At 44.0% G+C, this 23189-nt stretch overlaps 1 protein-coding gene across 1 annotated transcript in view; it reads left to right on the top strand.

Annotated features, from left to right (window-relative positions):
- Nucleotides 1-1324: 1324 nt before the first annotated feature.
- Nucleotides 1325-23189, top strand: part of LOC147659113 (membrane-bound transcription factor site-1 protease-like) — a gene marked incomplete at its 5' end in the record, with an annotated part of 181947 nt that continues 160082 nt past the window's right edge. Inside the window, 2 exons of the mRNA XM_086951966.1 lie at nt 1325-1434; nt 19341-19457. Coding sequence (XP_086808092.1) covers nt 1325-1434; nt 19341-19457 — 227 coding nt within the window. The remainder of the gene's footprint in view (nt 1435-19340; nt 19458-23189) is intronic.

Here is a 23189-nt window from a genome sequence, read left to right as displayed (position 1 = left end):
GAGTGTCACTGAGTATGTTTTCACAGGAAACCCAATGGTCACTAACAAAATGGTGCTTGAGAGAGCCATGCTTAGTTTCGGTAAAGAGGTGAGCTTGTATATGCTTCTTCAAGGCAAGGAGGCTTGGAGAAAACCACAAGGAATTTTGGCCTTTCCTGAGATTTTGTCACCTCTTGATGCCGGTTTGTGAGAAAAGAGGAGAACCAGCGCTTTACCAATCCACTAATTACCAATACACAGTGATCCAGATTGTAGTGGTCGATGGAATTTCAAGCTGACGATAAGTCTTGGAGTAGGACTAGGCCTTGTTTTGGTTTTTAAGGTACTCTACTTCCTAGTTGGACTTTTGTAAATGGACAATCCAGAGTGGAGGAATTATATCACAGAAGAGCTACCTTTTTAATGTAAAAAATATACTATTACTTTAGATAATAGAGCTGCATTTTTAAAGTAGCTCGTTAATAGAATGTGTTTACATATTCTTTAAATGCTGTTTCTCACTTCACGCTTTCTTCTATTTCTAAGGATTAGCTAAGAATTGCAAATTTGATATGCTTCTTGAGTTTGGTTATTGTTAAACTCCGCCATAAGTTCCCACCTGTTTTTTTTTCCTTGCCTGTTTTCCTCCCCTGTAATATGTGCTCTGCATATTTTCTCTCTGTTGGGACCGACCTGGAGATTCTCTTTATCATGCCTCAATAGCCTGCATCTATCCTGCGATGTCTTTTTAATATATGTAGTTACTGAAGTTGCTGTACGACTCCCATCCCCCCCCCCCCCCCCCCACACACACACACACACTTCCTTTACAGGGGATTGCTCCCTCTTCCCACCACTACTAGCCAACATTCACAGCTCCATTGATCAGGCATTTCTCTGTCGACTGCAAATGTACCACTACAAATTGCAGCCACTGAAAAGTGCCTGCCTGTATACAGCAGGAAGGCCTATGCCCATGGGGGTCAGCCCGTGTGGACCAAGGAGGGCCACCACCTTTGTATTGCATCTGTTGAACATAATGTCATTGTTGAAAAAGGAGTCCCTTTAATTGAAGAGATTCCTGCGATTCGTTTCCTGAATCCTTAAGGCTGCTGCAGAGTTGCACTATTGAAGTATTTGTTCATACAGCCTTTCCACTTGGCATTTGAGAACTAACTGCACACAAAATAAAGTACACTTACATAATGGAGCCATTACAGAATGACTCTGATGCTGCTCCTCCCTCTTTCTATTGTTGAAACGGTGAAAGCAAATGTTACAACTTAATAGAGCACATCAGCGTTTATAAAATTCTACCATCAATCATGCATTGTTCCTCCAACAGGCCTGGGTCATGGAACGTTTGTCGCAGGGGTCATAGCCAGCATGAGGGAATGTCAAGGATTTGCTCCTGATTCTGAGTTGCACATATTCCGGGTCTTCACAAACAATCAGGTATGATTTGTACTTCAAACTCGTTTTTCATTGCCTTTTAATGTGTGTTTTTTCATCTGTTAGGTATTTTGTGCTGGATAGGAAGTAACCTTTAATGTAATCATGGTTTCTATGTGAACTGTCATCCTGTGTACAGTGGGGACGGATCAGTCGTTGTGGGGGCGGTAGCAAAGCCGTGGCTAAAACAAACACAATGTTCTGTGACTATTTTGCTAGTCTTTGACCTTCAAGTACCTATATATAAAATAATGCACACACCTTAAAAGAAAAATAAATGCAAAGTAAACGAATGTTGGGAAATCATCTTTTATGTTACGAAGCCTCCTTTATCTAATGCTATCACTGCAGATGTGTTTGGGTGTGTAACCAGACTTGAATCCTGGTTGGCACAGTGAGACTAATGATTTGTGTTCGTGATGCTATGAGGTCCCAGCCTGTGATTGAAACTCTATGAATATGTGAGTCATTATATTAAAATTGTATTCTAGAAGGCCAACAGTGCGCACTAGGCTAATACACCTGACCGGTATATTAATCCTTAAGCTTCCTTGTTTCTACCTGGACTCACACTGCCTGCAAGCCATATGTGATGCTCCGTGGTCATTACAAGCCAATTAGTGTGGGGAGGAGTTTCTTCTCTGTCCTTCTTACGGAGGAGACGCTGATCTGGACTGAAGGCGTGGGTTTTAATCAGATGACCGCGCTGGCCCTGATGGGTTTGTAGCAGATGCGCCACAGTGGCAATCAAAGGCTGTTCTGAGCTCACTCGGATGCCGATTCAGCCACAGCTAGAGGGGCAGTGGTAGCGATCGGCCGTGGGAGCCACGATCTATGACATGGTGGAGACCGGGGGTGTGAAAGCTGAAGAGAGAGTCTTGACCACCTAATTTGGATGTAGACCTGGACCGCCAGGTGAAGTTGGCAGATGAGGTTGCGTCAGGGCTGTGTGCGCCACATCTATACCTTGGATAGTTGGGGCTTAGAACTTGCTTCTGCTACGAGTGCCCCTACTGGATTAGTACCACGAGGCACTATGGAACCAGCCACACTATTGATGAGAGAGAGCAGGAACTGCATCTGACAAAGGAGGCACCAGCCGCTCCTCATGGATTCAGTAGATCTGTCCCGGAGCCTGCTTATGGTGTTGTTGCTTTAGCACCCTCTACTTGAATCCCCCTCAAGTCCACTTCACCTCCCCAAACAGCCCCCCCTCCCAATCACTACAGTACAGAGATGTTGGGGCTGGGGACCAAGTTGGGATTGCCACCCGGTCCTAGGGGCCTGCTGTGCCCCTGGTGGCAACAATACAGCTTCAGCACACTCATTGAACATATTGTGGATTTGGAGTGCTACTGTCTTGGGGAAGGAAGCTTTGCCACCTGCTGTCTCCCCTCCACCTCCTGTGATAGTGAGCAGAGTGTCGCCCGGGATTAGTAGGATGGCACAGTGGTCAAGGACAGGCAGTCGAGGGCAACACAACAAACTAAGATCGGCCAGTTTGTGGCATTGCGGTTGGGAGGAGTGAAGATGAGGACTAGTGGTTGCTTATCAGAACAGCAGGAGGTGTCCATTTGAGCTCAAATACTAGCAGCCATTGATCTCCAAGTCCGCTCTAGAAGCCAAGATAGACACCATTTCTTTGCTGGTCAACCTTCTGTGAGTGGATATATGAAAAGTGGTGGACATGTCTCCAGAAACAGCGCAGAATTTAACCTCCTTGCAGGAGGAGGTTGAAGCCCTTAAATCAATAGTGAGCACATTTTCTGATCACACAATGATTAGATGATAGTTTGGAGGATGCAGAGCTCCAGACGGTGCAACTTGCACCTTGAGTGGGATCCCATCCTGGAAGGAACAAATGCGTCCCATCCGGAGGAATTTCTAGAACTGTAAATTCGAGCTAGAGGGCCTCTCTGATTTAATTTGTGCTAAAAAAAGAGTGCACAGGGCCCTGCCTCCCCTCCCCGGGACAATATTCGCAAAACTATTAAACTACCTTGATAGGTCAGGATCCTCCAGTTTGTTAGGAAAACTATTGAGCTTAATTTTGACTGACTTTCGCTGCATATTTTTCCGGATTCACACAGGCTCTAAAAACTTTGACAGTTGTTTGCTGGAGTAAGCAACAGCTAAAAGTGATGGACTTGACCAATAGGCTTCTATTTCCCGCCAATTTAAAGGCACTACACGGAAGAAAGCTTCACTTTTTGTTACCTTTCTGGAAGAAGTTTGGGACTGGTTTGAGATCCAGGGTGCTGTTCGTGTCTCTGCATGCACTGAAGGGGCTGAGCGCTCCTGGAAACATTGGAGAAGAGTGAGATATCAATGAGGAGACCCCTCCCCACATCGGCCAGGGATGGGTGTATAGACGATCTGAGTGACCTGGGTGGTGGTTAGACAACATGGTACCTTGTGGATGTTGCAGAAAACTTAGGAGGAGACCTGGCTGCTGACTGACACCCCTAGACGCTTACCTGAAGAGATGAGACACATTGGGAAAAACACCTGAGCCGCATGGACTTTGAAGGTGGCTTTTGCTTCTTGATTGAACTGTACTGACTCTTCCTGAGAAAGGTTGGGGCAGGAGCTGGCTGGGGCTCTGTGACGAAAAGTAATGATGCTGTGATGTGTATATGGATGCTTCCTTATTTGAGGTATGTGTTTCACTGTGGCTGCCCTCAGTATGGTTATGCCTAATATTGTGTAATGTAACCTGTGGAGAGCAGCACGCTAAGGGATCATATGGGGAGACATGGCAGACATACGCTGCCCTCCTCTTTGGGTCAGGGGATGTGTATCGATCTGGATGTCCCAAGATTTATCCTTTAAATTGAGTTATAGTACTCCAGATATTGAAGGTAGATTGATTCTGCTACATGGGATGTTGAATAAATGAGAAATGTTTCATGAATGTATATGCCCCGAATAAGGATGACTAGGAGTTCTAGGTCTCATTACAGGTAGAACTTCTTCCAGATGTACATGTGCCTTTGATCTGGGCTGGGGATTTCAATTATGTGCTGTATGGGAGCCGGACAGGCACCCACCTAAATTGGGCACTTTGCCCAGTATAACTGCATTCTTAACAGACCTGATGGGAAACCTCCAATGTCTATATGTAGGGAGAGAGCTGCACCCTGACTGTAGGGAATTCTCCTATCATATCCCGGTTTGTGACTCGTATAGCTGACTAAACCGGTTTCTGATAACAGTCGAACCTCACCCAACATGTACAGGCATCGCAATTGTTAGCACAATCCTTGTCAGATCATAAGCCACTATTGAAAGTATTCGATATGTGCAGGGAAAGATCCTGCATCCTGCTCAGGAGACTCCAGTTAGGGGTTTTTCGGGGTACAGTGTTTCATACAGAGCTAGATGAGTTATTAACTAACTATTTTGGTAGTTACTAGAAGACCAATGGAACATGGTGGAATGAATAGGAGACCCTTAAGGTGGTGACGAGAGAAGAGTGTATATCTAGAGTACTTTGTACACTCAGACAACTGGAAATGAAACTTGACAAAGAAGAGAAACTCATGACAACCGGGCATTGCTCTTTGTTGTGGAGCAGAGGAAGCCTTAGAAATTAGTAGTAAAATGTAGTGGCTGAACTCTGGAACAGGTTGAACCGATTCACTTACTCGCACTGTAACAAGTGCTAAAATACATTTGTGTCCATTAAAAGCATGCACTCGAAAACAAAACTTGTAACTAACCCTGGGCGTAGTTCGTGAAGTAGCGCTACGAGTAGCTACATGAAGTGCATTGGAATAACATAAACAGCAGTTTTGACGTAGAAGTGCGGTCTTCCAGGTCTCTACTGACTATGCTAAACTTAATTGGGTTTGTTACCAACTAGCTCAGAGGTCACTGGAAACTTTCTTGACTGAATAGGAAGTGATCAGCTTCCCTGGTACAGACAAGAAGGGATTCAGTTTTCCAACAACCGCATAAACATGACAACTTTGCTCCTTAGAATAAGAGTCAATCTCTAGAGTTGTGTGAAACAATAGACAGTTATTTTACTCAGTCAGTTGTGCAGATTACTTTCACCAAGATGCAGAGAATAGAGAGACGGGCGTTTTCAATAAAAGGTATTATTTATTGAACAGTCTTTCTTCTCATGCAAGAGAAATGAATTGCCACAATTGCAAGACTTGTTGTTATAAAAAAGTGCGTACAGTAAAATGAGGATTGCGAAATAATACTGTAAAAGCATTGATATGGTTTCTTAGCCATACAATGGTTAAAATGAATAAAATATATACATTCATATATACATTTAGCTAACGTACTCCACTGGTGCTTCTAACTACGCCTACCCCAGTGTACCTGACCTAAGCCTAATACTTGGGAGGGAGTAAGGAAGTAGCAGTTTACGTTACGTTGGTTTTGCCAAGGTTTGCTTCAAGAATACTCTCTAATGGTTTAGTCAACACCATACCTCTGGAATAGAATGTTGGAGGTATTGTATCTCATTCCAGGACTCGATATCCCAGTCACTCGCAAGAGTAGGCTGGAAACGGCGGAGCTGGATTTTCTCGGCAGGAGAAAAGACAGCGTCTCTCTCTCAGCGCGTCGAGGAGGAGGGGCAGCGTCCGTGGGCAGCTTGTATCTGCTGGGCTCTGCAAGGGACAGCTGTTATGCTCCTGTATTCACCACACCATCGCTATCATCGATGTCGTTGAGGCAGCGTTTGCTTAAGGCAACGTTGGTAATATTTATACCTGAAAGGTGCCTTGTTTGACGTAAGTTTTTGGACATAAGACGTCAATAAAGATGTCACCAGGAAGTGATCGTCTCTCAGTGCTCATTAGAGTTCTATTACTAATCAAAACATAGCAAGCGGGGTTTTCCCAGGTTGCTGAGTTTTATCTTGTTGAAGAACTCGGAGTGTAATCTAGGAATCTTAGATAGTGGCTTCTGCTGTGTCATTTGCTCTAATGAGCTGCAGAGGAAGAGATTCTGAAATGTGGCTCTGATCGTGTTAAGCCAGAGACGAGTTTCTGAAATATCACTCTTGATCGTTTATGCCATTATAGGGGTATGAATGGATTATAGCCGTATAGGGTCATAAGGTCACAGTATTGATCGGGGTCCTAGATTAGAAAGCGACAGGTTAACCCAAGAATACTCTGAAGGACATTGGTAATTAGGGATATGTAGTAGTGGTCTTCTCTGTAAGATCCAGTATGAGGATAAGGATTTAATGAATAAACTTATCCTAATGATTTTTCATATTCCCCCACCCATATAACCCAGAGATTAGTATAGGTTCTATTACTGACTGTAAAGGAGAGTTTGTTATATTGCTATTGCTGTAAACTTATCACACACAAAAACAACACATTTAAGTGTTTATATGTTTCTGTATTCTGAAAAACACCAAATATAAATACATTATATGCACATCTGGTTGCTCCAAAGAAGTAAGTGAAGGGGTGCTCAGGAAAGAAGTGCTCATGGGTGAAGTATTTCAGACGAAAAAAGAAAGAGGAAATAGACCAATTCCATATATAATCCTATTTACACAATAGCCTGGTGTGTATACATATTATCCAGCATAAGTACAGTCTCATCTAGACGGAGGTAATCCTATTATTCACAATTGCTCCTTTGTGGAAACACTTTACAATCCATGTTGTATGGAATGTCAGCGTTTCGACCTAGCAGTTTTAGGGGGTGGGGCACTCGAAGCTTCAAAAGCAGGTCTTTATCAGGACTGGATACCCTTTAGGGATGGGGAGCAACCTGGAAAACTCTTCCGGTGTCAGGACTAGATTTAACCGCTTGCATGCTGATGACGACCCATGTCCGTCATGCAGCACGGTGGGCGTGTGCTGATGACGGCTGAGGGCCGTCATGAACCCGCCCACTCTTTAGAAGTGCCGCACAAGCGCAGAATCTCGGCCGCACGCAAGGGGTTAATCAATAAATAAACAAGGGACATCTGGCTCCTACACAGTAGTGGATTTAATCCAGCCTTAAAGCAATTGAATTATGCCAACCTTGAAGTAATCATAATACATCTATTCGTGAAAGCAAGAGTCAGTTGATGTCCTTGCGCAATAATGCGGTAAAATTGAAGGCCAGGATACTATGTAAGTAAAAGGTAGGACATGTACCTTCATGTATTGCATGTCCTGGGAGTGACAAGCTGCATATTTAGTTTTTTACTACTGTGAGGCCTACCCCTCTCATAGGCAGGCATTGGAATTTCCTTAATGTACTTTAAAGCTGTAATTCCTGATCGGAGAGGATTAGCGTATTCATGTTTAATATGTTTGTAATGGTAATGATAAATCCTCTTTACTGGTGAAGTTTGATTTTACGCTACTGTCTTAGAAATACCACTTTTACAAAGTAGATCTTTATTTGTACTTATTGCTGTTTGTGCCTGACAGCCTATCTCCAATACACGTCTCACTTAGTTGACAGCTCCACTTTGTGTGTTCCCTCTAGACAGCCACAAACACAGAAAGTTGAGGCTGATCTGCATTCTTAGCATTCATCTGCATATTGATAGGTCTTCCTGAGCAGGGAGGAGAGAGGTGGCACACACTTACATTTTGATGTCCTGCCCTCACACAAAGTACTGATTTACCCCCCAGGTTTAGCCTGGAAGACAGAACTGGGCTGAAAGGGATCCTTGCGTACTTCAGAGTGTTCTTTTGAAGTCAACCCCTAAAACAAAGGCACTTTGGGGTGTAAGTATTGGGTCTCTGAACCCCCCAAATCAGACACTTCCGGATCCTAAAGTGAATCCCTATCAAAAGTACTGCTGAGCTGCTTCAAGGACTCAACTGGACTGCTTTTGTGGAAGGACTGCTTTTTTGCTAGTTGCCCTGCTGCTGAGTCCTCCTTGACTCTACTGGAAGGAGAGATGGACTCTGCCTTACCGTCAAGTGATCTCCAAGGGTTTGTTAGCTTGCCGCCTTTTCTTCTGAAGACCCATGGACACATAGGACTTCCTACAATTCTGTGGGTGCTGCATGACTCTGCTGTCTTCTTGGCCTCAGTAGTGGTTTATACAGCTGTTTTCAACATCTACAGCTCTTGGGCACCTGAAATCAAGCTTTTGGGCTCTTCACAACCGCAAACAGGCCCATTTGTACTGGCACTGTGCTGTTCACTTGAATGATCAGCTTGAGTATCTTCTCCTCTCACAGCGCCGCCAGCGACTGCAAGGCCCCATCTGTCGTTCGCCACACTCAGCCGACTCTTTGCGCTCATTGGACCACTACTAGGGACTCTCTACCTGCTCCTGTTAACCGCAACCCCCCCCCCCCCCAACCGGGGGTGAGAAGTGTATCCGGCTGGGGCAAACATGGCAGCAGTAGGCTGACTGCCGTAGTGCTCCGCTCCAACCTCATGTGAGTGCCGCAGTGCTCACCTCGTCCAGCTTCACTCATGTAACAGGTGCTCCGCTTGGATTGCGGTGCTTAATTTGGACGCTTTTCGGCCGGGTCGCGGGCTGCCCTCGGCGGGATTGTTTTGCTGCCCACCCGCTGGGGCTTCGTTGAGATGCGGTTTGTGTTGCGGCTCCACCTCGATGTGCTTCGGTACCAGCCAGAAGGCGGAGGCGGAGGACACCGAGACTGAGACTCTGAAACACCCAAACAGAGCGAGAGCGGGAGAGCAGTGGGAGAGCAGCGGGAGCCGGCGCTGCTTCACTGGGGTCAGGCCGCCCTGGAGCTCTGCAGGGCCAGGCACGTACGGAGTCTTCGTAAGGACTCCTGCACCGGCGCATTCAGCTAGAGGGAGCCTGCTTCCAGTGCCAGCATTGGCTCTGCACTAGGTCCCCTGGATACGGGGGCTGACGCAGGTTCTCCTGAAAGCGGTCAGCTGGGGGATGAAACACTTGAATCAGAGGTAAAGGGGAAACATGCTGATAAGATGGGAGGAAGCAAAAGGAAATATTTTGAGGTCCCTTCTAAGTTAATGAAAGCTGTCCGTGCTTCCAAGGAAAAGTTAAGTCAGGGTAAGAGCAAAGATTTAACTAAAGGTCCCGGGAAGGCAAAGTGTCTGCGCAAGAAGAAAGGCAAGAGAGCGGAGACACCTTCACCGGAGAAGTTATCAAGCAGTGCTTTAACAGCATCAGATTCTCCAGAGGTGCCGGGTTCTGTTTCTGGGGGGGGCTCACAAGTCTTTACTCATTTACCCCCCAGCTTGAATCTAGAAAAAGCTTCTTCGTACCTCTCATTCGAAGTAAAGCCCAAGAGGGGGAGAAAGTGTAATAAGACGGTTAAACCACCTCCTGTTTCTTCCTCCAAAATTACCCCCTCTCTACGTTCATACTTTAAGGTGGTCCTCAGGTGCTGGAAATTGGTCAAGAACGTTCACTGAAGGAAATCTGTTCCACAGAACCACAGTTTGTAAATAACATAATGGCGTTAACAGAGCAAGGCCAGGAGTTAGATCTGATGCAGGAACTTCACAAAGGACCAGTGGGGGGATCACAGGATCTGGTCTGACGCCTTTCTGCACCTTAGCGAGGGGGTTACAGAGGGGCAAATAGCTTTATCAGTCCTAGGACCAGTCCACGAGAAGAATGCTACGGATATTATATTGGTTCCTACTTCAGATGTATCGCCTCCATCCCCGTCTACATCTTCTCAAGGTGAAACTTGGGGTGAAGACTTAATAAAAACAACGGACACAGACAACATCAGTAGGGAGAACAATGGGGTAGCAGACAGGACTTTGCCTCCAAGGTCTTTTTTAGCCCCCAGTACAACTGAAGGTGTTATCCCCGAGGAAAGTGGGGCCTCAGATTCCAGCTCTACTCCCATCTCCGTAGCTTCGATACAGCTGATGTTTGCAGCACTATCAGCTGAGATTAAGCGAGGTTTTTAGGAGTCCGCCTCTAATCAAAGAGAAATAAGAACCTTTTGTGAGTCTTTGGACGAAAAGATTGTTGGCCTCACAGTAAGAACACAATCCTTAGAAGAGACTGTGGGGCAGATATCTATGCGCGCTGAGAGCGTCCAGGACGACCTATTGAAATTGAGAAGAGAGGACACCGCGCTATCAGACAGAGAGATTGGAGATTGTGGAAAACAATGCCAGGCGATGCAATATCCGAATCTTAAATGTTCCGGAGGGAAGTGAAGGAACAGATATCAAAGGCTATATTATTTTGCTACTAAAAGAGTCTCTCAACCTTCAGCTTTCAAATGAGGATCTCGCTAGGGATATACAGCGTATCCACAGGGACCCATTTAGGCGCAACCCGCAGAGAACTAAACCAAGGAAAGTCCTGGTGAATTTCCACACATACACCTTGAAAGAACAAATCTTGAACCTAGCACTAAAACAAAAATCAATACCAGGCAAAGGGTTCAACTACCAGATACGCTCCGATTTGTCCAGATTTACTCTCGACAAACAATGGGAGCTGGGTAAAAGAATGGATGCTTTTCGTGGCCTGGGCGCCACGGTGCAGATGGGCTTTCCTGCTTCTCTTAAAATAATGCATGACAATAGAATGTATAACATACGATCAGTTCAGGCTGCAGACGAGCTGCTATTGTTCCTGGGAAGTAGAAAGTAGAAGAATCAGGGTTAGCAGGGTTAATAGGGTCCCACAAGGACTTACAAGTTCCCCTTCTTATGTCTTCTACTATAACAAGGGAGGAGAAAAGAAAAGGGAAAAAAAATCTAAAAAAGATTAACCTCCAACAATGTTTTGGTATAACATCAAATTTCTAAAAGTTGGAACAGAGTATACATGAGCAACAAAAAAAAAGATGAAAATATATATATAAAAAAAAAGAGGGAAAAAATAAAAAACAGATAACAATAAGGGAGCGAAAAGGGACACAAAGTATAAATTGAGGCACTCACAGGGGGAGTTCAGGAGGAGTAGGGACACTTACTTCCGGTATTCCGGATAGTGAGTACAAGGGTTTCCCATGGAAGGGAGGGTGGTTTGGGGGGGCACAGAGGGGTGGAGGGGTGGGGTGAAAAAGCAAAAAAATATTTATTCTCAATAGCGCTCCAATCATCATTATTTTCTAGGGTTTCTAATTTCAAGCAACAGTTTAACGGTGGTTTGTATAAGCTGGCGGTATTTTCTATCATCACCTATTCCCAGGGTTATGACGAAGCTTAACATTTTTTCCTGGAATGTTAATGGTCTCCCTACCCAAACCGCGTGCAAATAAATTTCTTCAGTATTTGCGCGATGTTGAAGCGGACATTATCATTTTGCAGGAGACACACTCAGTGGAGGGAGAAATACTTGAGCTGGTCAAGAAGAGTAGATGGTTAGACACTTCTGTTTCTACCTCCTAAACACTGAATATAAGGGGTGTGTCTATCATGTTCAAAAAATCCATGACTATAAAAATTATCCAGCAAAAGGCCGACACTGGAGGCAGGTGGGTCATTGTGGCGGTCAAGATAGGAGGTGCAGTGCTAACATTAGTTGGGTACTATGGGCCGAATCGGGATGACCCTTCGGTGTTAGAATCTTTATTTTTCCATCTGTTGCAATTTCCTGAGCTAGTCGTAATTTCCAGCGACTTTAATATTGTACTGAATCCCATGCTGGATAAGTCTCCAACAAGTAGACAACATCCCCTTTCTAAATCTAGAAACTGTTTACTTGGGTGCATGAATCAATACGGCTATGTTGATATCTGGAGGGTAAGAGAGGGGCAGAGGCAGGGTTTTTCTTTCAGGAATCTCAAATACTGTCATCGGTCGAGGATAGATTTTATCTTAATTAGCCGAGAGTTGGCTAACTCAGTCAAAAACGTAGATTATTTACCGTCGCATCTCTCCGACCATTCAGCCATGAAGTTGGTACTCGAGTGGGGAGGCAAACTTCCTACAAGGACGTGGTCTTTCGATCGATCTCTTCTTACCTCATCGGAGGATATAGAGCACATACATTCAGAAGCAAGGGCTTTTTTTTAAATTAATACAGGTTCAGCATCTCCGGGTGTCATTTGGGATGCCTTTAAGTGTACATTAAGAGGGATCATAAAGAATAAGACCGTATACCGAAGAAGGCAGCATTTGGAAGAGGCCAAAAATAGAAAAGGAGAGAACCCTGCCTCAAGATGTATAGGCCCTAGCTATGGGGTCCTGACTGATATGTATGGAGGGGTGATTAACCAAGGGGTTGACAGGACATAGCAAAATCACATGGTCGAATCAAGGGGACTAAACAGTTCAATTTTATGAAAATATATTTTTTATTTTTATTTTTATTTTCTGATACAAAGAGTTAGAATACTTTTTTGGGGGGAGCAATATATATTTTGTTAGGATATATCACAGGTGCATATACACATAAAACAACACAACAATTCATCCTACCCAGTAACAGCCTCAATTTACACGCACATACTCATTCACTTCATCCCTACTTACACACTCTCTCCTAATTTCATACACCAATCGCTCTCTCATTCATTCTACTTTCCCTTGCAATTATAGCACATAGGTGGTCAAGTCGGGATGTTCGTCCGGGTAGTTGGTTTTAGCTACGGGTCCTGGTGTTATGAGGGCAATAGCTGTGTTCCAGGGGACATACGCCGACGCGCGTTTCGGTGACCGGCCAATGAGGCCGCACCTTCGTCAGGGCAAGGGGCAGTATACTGGGGCGGGCACAAAGGTAAAAAACTCTTTCCGGGTTCAAGACGGAGTTAGAACTCTGGAATGCCACTCACATTCGAGTATAAGTAGTCTATCTCTCAGTGGGTTCCGGGAGCGTAGGGATACAATATTCCAGTAGGTGCCTATATGCCTCTTTGTAGGCGGGATGACCACATCTGGGTAGCGGTTTCAATATTATTCTGTTTCCCTGCTATTTAATAGAACAGTTCACGTAGTTCCGGGCCGCTTCCAAATAGAGCTGACTGCTACATCGCCTTATTCCCGGACGCCTGTATCCTCAAATTGGGGTTCCGCCGACTCAGTCCGTCGGCCAGTTGAAAGGCATCTTTCAACTGGCCGACGGACTGAGATAATTGGCAATACCTGTCGGAGGCCTTGTCGAGGTTCAATGTGGGAGACAAATTCCGTAGAGCAATAAGACTGCTATATGGTAATCCCTCGGCCTCTATTTTGATTAATGGAGGTTTGTCTGAGCCATTTAGGGTAATGAGGGGTACGAGACAGGGTTGTCCCCTGTCCCCCCTATTATTCGATTTGTATATAGAGCCGTTCGCACAGCAACTGAGAGAAAACCAACAAATCAAACCATTTGTCCACCGCGATTGGATCAAAAAAGTGGCCCTCTCCGCAGATGACATTATGATTTTTACACCAGATATAAATACTGCGTTTCCAGAGGTTTTAGATCTCGCCTTGGAGTTTGGAAAGGTGTCCGGACACGAGGTGAATGCCTCTAAAACAGAGTCAATGTCATGGAACGTTAACCTAAACACACACAGCGCGACATTGAGGGCTAACTTGAGATACTTGGGGATAGTCATAGACAAAAATATAAACACGATAGCCACTCTAAATTTTACAAAAGTTGCAGCGCAGTGCCGAAAATTGATGAGAGCATGGGCACATCTCCCTCTTACCATCTTGGGGAAATAAATCTAGACAAAATGTCCATACTGCCAAAGATCTCATTTTTATTCAATTCAATACAGCTCTTTTTTGACCCTAAATTAATTGTAAAACTGCAGAGCGAGATATCCTCTTTTATCTGGAATAATAAGAATTCAAGAATTGCTTGGAAAAAGATAAGGCGTCGGAGGGAGAAGGGCGGGCTGGCAGACCCAGACCTTCAGGCTTACGCATGGGCATTCCAGCTAACACATGCACGCATGCTCTTTAAAACACCAACTGACTCAGGCCTGGGCCCTATGTTTTCCACTCTGCTGAGCTGTGAGCTGTGAGCTTTGAGGGAGTTGGGCAGGCCAACTTCCTGTTTAAGTTTGGTGATCCCAAATGTTTTAAAAAGATAAAGCTGAAGATACTACAGGGGATGGCCAATACATGGTACAGAGTGAGATACTCGATTAATCTAGGTTATTTTTCAAGCAGAGCTCCAGTATGGGACTTACCTGCACCCCCTCCCTGGGCGGAAGACGCATTTAGCCCTACCACTTAAAGAGGCAGGAATTACATCTTGGGGAGACTTATTTTTAGATGGATCTCTGCTTCCATGGAACTACTTGACTAACAAAGTCGGACCGAGATTTTCAAAATTTAAATATCTACAAATCTCAAGTTGGGCTCAGGCACAAAGTACACTGCCTTCACGTAACAGCAGGCTTCCTATAGGGGGAGTGAGTGAACTAGAAGCATGCCTGCTTGACAAACCATCTATAAATGGTATAACATGATCATAGAGGAGTCAGATGGTAAATTCTGTCTTCCAACGCAATTGTGGGCGGAGTCTATGCCAGGAGAAGATGTGGAAGAACTTTGGCTAACCTCATGCAGGGTATTGTGAGATTTGGTTAAGCCTGCTTGGCTACGAAGGAACCACATATTTACAATACATAGAGCTTATTACTCCCCGCAGATACTGTCAAAATTCTCCCAGACAGGGCCTGTTTCCTGCCCGAGATGCGGCTTGGTGGCGGCGTCCGACATCCACATGTTTTTTGAATGCCCACAAATCACTCCATTCTGGAATTCTAGAAGTAGCAAATTGTCTTTGATTCTGGATTGTCAGGTTACCATCAATTTGGGCTTAGTCATTTTTGGCTTGAGTGGAAAAACTCGCAACGCTGCCTCCAACTTAGTGTTCTATTCCATTCTGGCGGCCCGCAGGGAAATTTGTAGACCCTGGAAAGACGCATTGCCACCCACTTTTTATGAATGGCGTTCTTCAAACCTGAGGATATAAAAAAAAAAAAAAAAAAGAGAGAAGTGTATCCGACCCGCGCTCTATCGTGGTCGGCCTGGAACTTTGTATTTACCCCAGTCTAGCACAACCTAAAGTAACCTTAAAGCTCTATATGTTTTTGGTTTATTCTTTGAAAATTCATAACTCCGGTCCTACTTATTGGATTTTTGTTGTTTTGGACTTGTTGTATTCATAAAAATATAATCTATATCCTTAAACCTGTGTGGGTTTTTTTGTGGTGTATTCATTGTGTTAGTGTATGTGTGTTGTACAAATACTTTACACATTGCCTTTGTAGATAAGCCAAACTACCAGAGGGTGAGCACAGGTTATCTTACTGTGTATCTAGCTTCCCCTGACTACAGCAGTGGTTTCTGTCTAGCCTGGATGGTAAACCACCTTCACCCCGCATCCGTGACCCCGCATGCTGTCACAACGCGGTCGTTACAACTATCGCGTTGTGACAATGCATACCATTACTCCGCAAGTAGTTACAATGACTTGCGGAGGGGGGAGAAGGTGTTGGATTTAAAATCCAACTCCTTCCCTACAGTCCGCACAGACTGGAGTTGGAATAGTAAATTTTACTATTCCAACATCCAGAGCCCCACCTCCGTAAGTCGTTGTAACGACTTGCGGAGTAATGGTATGTGTTGTCACAACGCGGTCGTTACGACCGCGTTGTGACAGCATGCGGGTTGAAGAGACTTATTCGACCTGGATGCATACCTCAGCCAACCCGAAATCTAATTTCGAACAAACCCCAATTTAATTTAAGGTCGAAACAGGATAAAGACTCCATCCCCTCACAGCAGAAGCACAGCTCCATGACTGGAACATTATGACATCACTGGCCCTGCACTGCCTGTCACAAGACAAGACCGAAGTTACATTAAGCCCGCAAAAGGAGGTCCTGGCACAACATGAGAGGAAATAGAGACCACATTGGAGGTAGTATGTCAGGGAGCACAGGTACACGGCTGGACATACTTTAATTACGTTGTAAGTGACCTCCTCAAGAAATTAGAATGTATCAATGCCTTGAAGTCGCCATGTTTCGCTTGGAAACGCATGGTATCACCCACAGAATGGTGATGGTATGATGACTTGGGAAAGAGCCTCCATTGTGACGTCTTTTGAGTATACACGGCTGGTAACCAGGGAGCTGCAGCATTGGACACCAGGACACTCCCTGGCTGGGAGGACCACAGGCGCTGGTGATAGAGGCCCCAAGGGCAAAGCCGACACCTCAAAAGAGGACGTCAGGCGGTGGGGGCGACGAGGCAAAGGTGAGTGATTGAAGAAAATGAAAAGAAAACTAAAAATTAAATTGGAAGCGCACTTGAAAATCCACGTACTCCCTACACGTTAGCATATATACCTTGCCTATCACGCTGAACGGAGGGGCAGGAGTTAGGGGTGCGGAGGGAGCCATGCTGCAGCACCCTAAAAAATCCTGGCGCTCAGGTGAACGGTCAATAAAGATGCCTTTCCATTTCTTCTTTATCTCGCCACCTGTGCTGTGCGTTCAAAGACGACGGTGAAGTGCCAGGCTAGGATCTTCTAACAAATTGCTGCTTATTCTTTGAAATGGAGGGTTGATGTTTACTTTTTTATTCTCTGAATACAAAGTGGGAGAATTTTGTAAAGTGAACCATGTGACGATCTTACTATATTTAGTACAGGGACGTGAAGAGGAAAGTTGTGGAATGTCTTTTATTTCTAAAACAACTACATTTGAAAACCTGCAAATGAGCTGTACAGCTATTTAGACAAATATCCACATTAATGCAGAACGGAAGCACATTTTCATGTCATTGTGAAGTGTGATGGAAACGTACGTTTTAATAGGATAAAACAAATTAATTGGGCGAGAGGAAGTAGCCTTGGCTAGAGCGGTCGACCTCGAAGCTGGGGAACCGAGTTCGAGTCTCGGCAACGACGCTCAACATCCTGTGATTCTGGGCAAATCACTTAATCTCCCCGTGCCTAACAAAAATGAATGTGTCCTCATGTAACGAAACTGGTGCTTGTGTAAAGCGCTGTGATACCAGAAGCACGCGCTATATAAAACTCTTTAAGAAAACAAATAACTATATTTACCTATTTGCAAGTTAATTAATCGCTGAAACAGGATTTTCATACATTGTCATTTGTGCATTTTATAGTTTACCAGCAATTCCTGTGGCATTTCAATGAAAACTGTGCTGTCTGTAAATGACACCATGCTTTAGTGATATATTTGTAACGGGGCGCTCCAAAGTGCGCCCCAGCTGGCTGCGGATCTCACCTTTACCTGTCTCCTGTTGGGGTGACTTGGGCGATGTGACATTGATGGCAGCACCCCACTCTGAAAACAGCACCACCGAATAAAGTCAGTCTTAAGAATTTCTTTCTTTCCCCTACACTGTGGTTTCTCTCGGCTCTGAAGTGGGGCATTGAGGGGAGGAAGGGCTCCGTTAGGGTTCACAACAAACCCAGCAGAGCACGAGGAGGAGGATGACGACGGCCGAGCGCTGCCGAGGGAAATACTGTTCGCCCAAACTATCGAAAGTCAAGAGGACAGAGTAAACCAGGTATTCTTTAAGAATGTGAGGATATAAAGCAGGAGTCCCAGACCCCTCGTTGCTGGGCCTCGTTTATTACCTTATTAAAGTGCACGAGTCGCTGCTCTTCATGCTCAATGTGACGCTCTTGCTCTCACACTGTAGCTCTCACGCTCGTAGGCTCTCAAACGTGTGCACCCTCGCTTTCTCTTTGACAGAACTGGCCTGAGACCTCATCAGAGTTTTTTCAATTTATGTTATTTCTAAAAGTTATTTGTGCCCAATTTGGAATCACGAGGAAGTTGGGATCGGGAGGCAGCAAGTGACAAAGAAAGCCTAGAGCCCACCCCCCCTTCATTTCCCAGGTCATCTCAGATTCTGGCAGAAGTGAGGAAGGCTCTGTCTCCTCGTGTATGTCACTCCGCATATGTGTGCGTGCCCTGGGATTTACAGACATACCAGAGCACAGCCCAAACTACAGTATTTGAACATTTATCTAGCGCTTACTGGTGTGGCCCAGTGTGTGGGTCGCGATTACTGAGCACTTTTTAGCTATGTTTTGTGTGCTTTATCCTAACTTACGCTAGGCTTTGGGCCAGCCCATTGCTTACCGCTGGTTGGCTTTCTTAGTTCATTTGCTTGCTTATTGTTCAGTGACTTTTCTCTTTTTGTATTTGTCCCTTCACTAGAGTATAGCTTGTTTACAATCTATTGGTTTGTATGAGTTTTATCCTTCCACTGCTTGCATTCTGGGAACTACTTTATTGTTTTTAAATTCCACGGGATTGCTTTGTAATTACTTGCTCTCTCCCTCGTATACAGCTTCCCCCGTCAAATCCTTAGTCCCACACTCTTCCATTCCTTCCACCACTACTCCCAGCCTTTTGTTTTAAAATGTTATTATTTTAATCCCCTCCACCCACCCATTTTTTTTATTTACTGCACCAAAATTGACACCCACCCTCTTGAAATTCTAAAATAAAATTACCCCATCATAATGCGTATGTGGCCATGTGTGGTGGTGACGCATGCACATTTATGACATATGCGGCACCAGATTTTAAACCAGCATTCTTTTGTGTTTTTGCTGCTATTGAACAGCATCGATAAAAAGCATAGCACAGCCAAAAGGTCGGTTAGCACCAATGAAAGTGGAGACTGGATGAATAGTTCTGTTGGGTTTTCTAGTGCTTTTTAAATGTTTTTTTTTCTTTTTAAATAGAACTGCAGGCGTTGATCCCTGGCACAAATCTACTCACCTAAAGCCCTCTGATAGTGGAGGGATTTTTCTGAAATTGGTATTTCAATTTGTGTATTTTCTATTTAAATCTGTGTGTATTTTCTTGCCATACCCTGAGAAAGGTGATAGATAGTTGCATACTAGAGTGCTATCAGTACTCTGTCCTACACTGACTTCATTCACAAGAAATGAGCCCTTCCTAATTCAAAAAAGTCGACACCGTATTTATTTTACTTGCACACATTTATATTGCAGATAGGATTTTTTTAAACGTATTGTTTTTTATTTCTAGGTCTCCTACACATCTTGGTTCCTGGACGCCTTTAATTATGCCATATTAAAGAAGATTGATGTCTTGAACCTTAGTATCGGCGGACCAGACTTCATGGACCACCCCTTTGTTGATAAGGTTTGTACTCCAAACTTCTCGTCTGGTAGTTCATTTAGCAGAGAATGGCTCTTTTTCACCTTCAAATACAGCTAGAAAGATGTTGACTTGAGTTTTAAAAATGTTATTTTCTTTTTTGTGCATTAGATTAGATGTGGAGGGCAATATTCTTTCAGTAGCTTTTCGAAGAGTGATATACCTTTTAGGAGCTGAGTGGAAAAATATGAGCTGAATAAGTAGTCTCTGCTCAGTCGAGCAAAGATTAGCTTTTTTGCAGTGAAGCATTTACAAGACACTGAAATCCTGGATGCTTCAGGTTTAAGGTCTATATCAGAAGTTCATGGTTCTGGATATCACCAGTGGGTTTACAGCCTCTCAAGATGGCGGGGGTCATAGTGATAGGTCACCCCTTGACCTAATCAGGTCCTCTTTAGTGCAGGCCTTTAAATGTTGTTTGAGTCTCCCAAAATCCCAGCCAGTATGGTACACTCTCACTACAAATCTGCACTGACGTGGAAGGATAATGGCGACGAAGGCCGCCTCTGAATTCTCAGTACTGTCAAATGCTTATGTTAAAGTTTTACCCTTCGAAGTTCTTTAGATATAGGAAATTGTGACATACATAGTCATTTATATATTGACGTATCTCTTACAGAATAAGCTGTTTCAGCTGCAAGAGCATGTACATTTTACAGATTTTAAGGATGAAAGTACTTTTAGCTCCAACTTTGTCATTTTGCAACCAATGATACTGGACTAGACACTAATTTAAAAAACAGCTAAAGTGTGCAATCAGCACTTCAAGTGCAGAGCCCACTGTGGCCCATCTTCTTGGTTCCTCACCTATTTTTGCCAGTGCTTCGAATATGCTTTGTGGGTTTCTGATTGTATTCTGTTCAGTTGTGGTTGCACTAATGTATGGGAGTTGTATATCTGGATTTTCTGATGCGTCAGATGCATATTAGTGCTGTCAAGGTCTACTGCAACCTTTTTGCTTCACATTGAACTACATTCAGAATATCTTAAGCGCGAACATCCATCTGGCTTCTGCTTATTTTTTCAGGTTTGCAGTTTGCCAGAATTCTCAGCCATTGCTGACACAGACCTTCACCTGCGATGTCTGTAACAGATCAGCAATAGAACATTAAAAAACAGTAACTAGTTTGGCCTGTCCTGAATGGTTTACTGAACCAGTTACACTCACAAGATGTGTGATATTGGATATATAAAAATGTAGACTTACTATCGTAAAATACTAGATGAGCGGAAAACTGTGCATTTAGAAAATCTCTTAAACATGTTATCTGTTGTAAAGGTACATGCTAGGTCGTTAGCAGCGATATCTACTTTGAACCTGCACGGTGCCAATGAAATAATTGTACAGTCCCTTAATATGTTTTACAGCGTGAATCTTTTTCTGGATTCACGTGCTGTGCATTATTCCACCATCTAGTGGTTGGTTCTGGAACTCTCCTTTTATAGTAGTCCTTTTGTCCTTTTCTCTATATTGTTGTTGTTGCAGTTGTTGGGCGGTGACGGTTCTCACCATTTGGTGCTTGTTCCAGCCTCCCCTGAGAGCAGACTCGTTCCGCCAAGTCCCCATGCATGGTCCCCATTTTCAGTTTTAAGTCTTTCTAGAGCCAGCGCATGCGCTGCTCTGCGAGACATTTAGTAGGGGCTTTAAAAATTGCTGCCACAAGTTGCTTTGGCTGGCCTAGCGCTTGCGTTCACGCGAGCGTGCATGCGCGCAGCCGCCATCTGCCTCCCTTCCAGCGTGATCACTATCACTTTTTTTTGTAATTATATGTGAAACGTTATTAATCATTTGTTCCTGGCGCCTTGGTTTTTGCAAATATAATTGTTCATACTTGAACATATGGCCTTTATGACGGGTTTAAACGCATTATGCCTTATTTCAGAATAGTTTACTAGTATATTACCGTTGTGTTAAACATTTGCGGGCGCACCCGCACCACTTTCAAATCCGGGCTTGTCTTGTTCTATTTAGCTTACACTGTGATTGAACTCTGTGATCAGTTCTTCCTTTGACTCTTATTTTGGATATGAAATGTTGTCTTTGCCAGACGCCACGCTGTCTAAGGAGTACTCTCCTTGGGATCAGAGCAGTATCAAGGTAAAATTAACGCCATCCGGGTTACTTCCTCGTGATATTACTTATTTGGCTTGGGATGTTATTTTACTTTGGTTCGCGTTTTTCTGTAATTATATGTGAAACTTTATTAATAGTTTGGTCGTGGCTCCTTGGTTTTTGCATATGTAATTGTTCATACTTGACACATGGCCTTTAAGACGGGTTTTAAATGCATTATGCCTGATTTCAGAATAATTTACTAGTACATTACCGTTGTGATATACATTTGCCGTAATTGTTACGAAACCTATGATCACAACATGGCTCTGAAGTTGACTAAGAAGAAAAGTGCGCTAAAAAAGGGATATGCTAACAATATACTCCCAGTAGGAATAACGTTTATTGGAGCTTGATCTTTTTTTAATTTTCACTTTGAACTGACGTTTTCACTGTGTCTATGGCATCCGGTATTAACTCCTTTACCGCGGCGTAGAATCTGCTGCAGTGCTTAGGTTTCCGTGCGCTGGCGGGGCAGAGTCGGCCAACAGACGTGCGCAGCACTCCGAAGGTAGTGCTCGCGACGGCCGTTGGCCGACGCCAGCACGCAATAGGTTAATACAAAATCCACTCTGTCTGCCTAACCTTTTAAATAAGAGATGGAGAAAAAAAATCATGTTTTCTTAAAAATTCACTCTCACTCAAAAATATTTTACTTTTCTGGTGGGTGTATTACAAGATGTTTTCCGTATACTTAATTTGTATAATAAAATGTGAAATCTAAATGATTTATGGTTTAATGTATGTAACCAAAGACCAACATTTTAGCACTCGCACTGTACTGAACAGCTGTTTTGGCAATGTGGCAATTATTTTGTGCCTGACTTGCCCAGCACTCTTTGTTTGACCTCCTGGAGACAAGGAAAGGGACAGGCCATAAAATATTGCGTGGTGTGGTATGTTCACATCTACAAGTTATAAAAATAAATATGTTTGTCTGTACGTTTGGGCAACTTATTTAACTTCTACACCCAACCCTCACCAATACCGTCAGGACACCATATTCACAGACTTCCACTATCCTCGTCATGAGGTCCAGCAGGATGCTCAGGCGGGCCAGAGCAGTGGCTAACAATGCCTCCTTTTTAAAAGGCTCTGTTTAAAGAACTTGCCTTCACTTCCACTGTTATGTGAATAAGATGTGTAAGTTGCACGCTCGCTTAAACAGGGGCAAAACACATATTGACACTTGCGCACCCACTATGCTGATGGCAAGCAGACTAAATAATGGGAGGTTCTAGTTATCAGTGATTTGGCTGTGGCACTGTCTGTGAGCAATCCTAGCACTCTCTGAGCCATTCCAGGCCCAGTTTCTCTTTCAAATACCTCCATAAGTGTGAATCCAGTCGCAATTGCTGCATTATCTACCTGTATTCACCAAAGTCACCCACCAAGGCCTGTGTTACTTTGTTTCTGGATAATCACATTTAACTCATTCTACTGACAAGCTGCAGCAATAAACCTTTTAGGTCTGGCTTAGGACAGTCTTGCTAGATTATCATAATCAAAAAATCTTGAATAAAAATCAATCTATACTTTTACCCACACATAGTTGGAGGGTTTTTTGTTAGCCTGCTTCAGCCATTGGTCTGTTTATAGGTCTT

The sequence above is a fragment of the Lissotriton vulgaris genome, unplaced genomic scaffold (assembly GCF_964263255.1).
Source record: "Lissotriton vulgaris unplaced genomic scaffold, aLisVul1.2 SCAFFOLD_3064, whole genome shotgun sequence".
In the NCBI taxonomy this organism is placed as follows: Eukaryota; Metazoa; Chordata; class Amphibia; order Caudata; family Salamandridae; genus Lissotriton; species Lissotriton vulgaris.
Note: the sequence above shows the minus strand (reverse complement) of the source record. Positions and strands in the feature narration are given on the sequence as shown.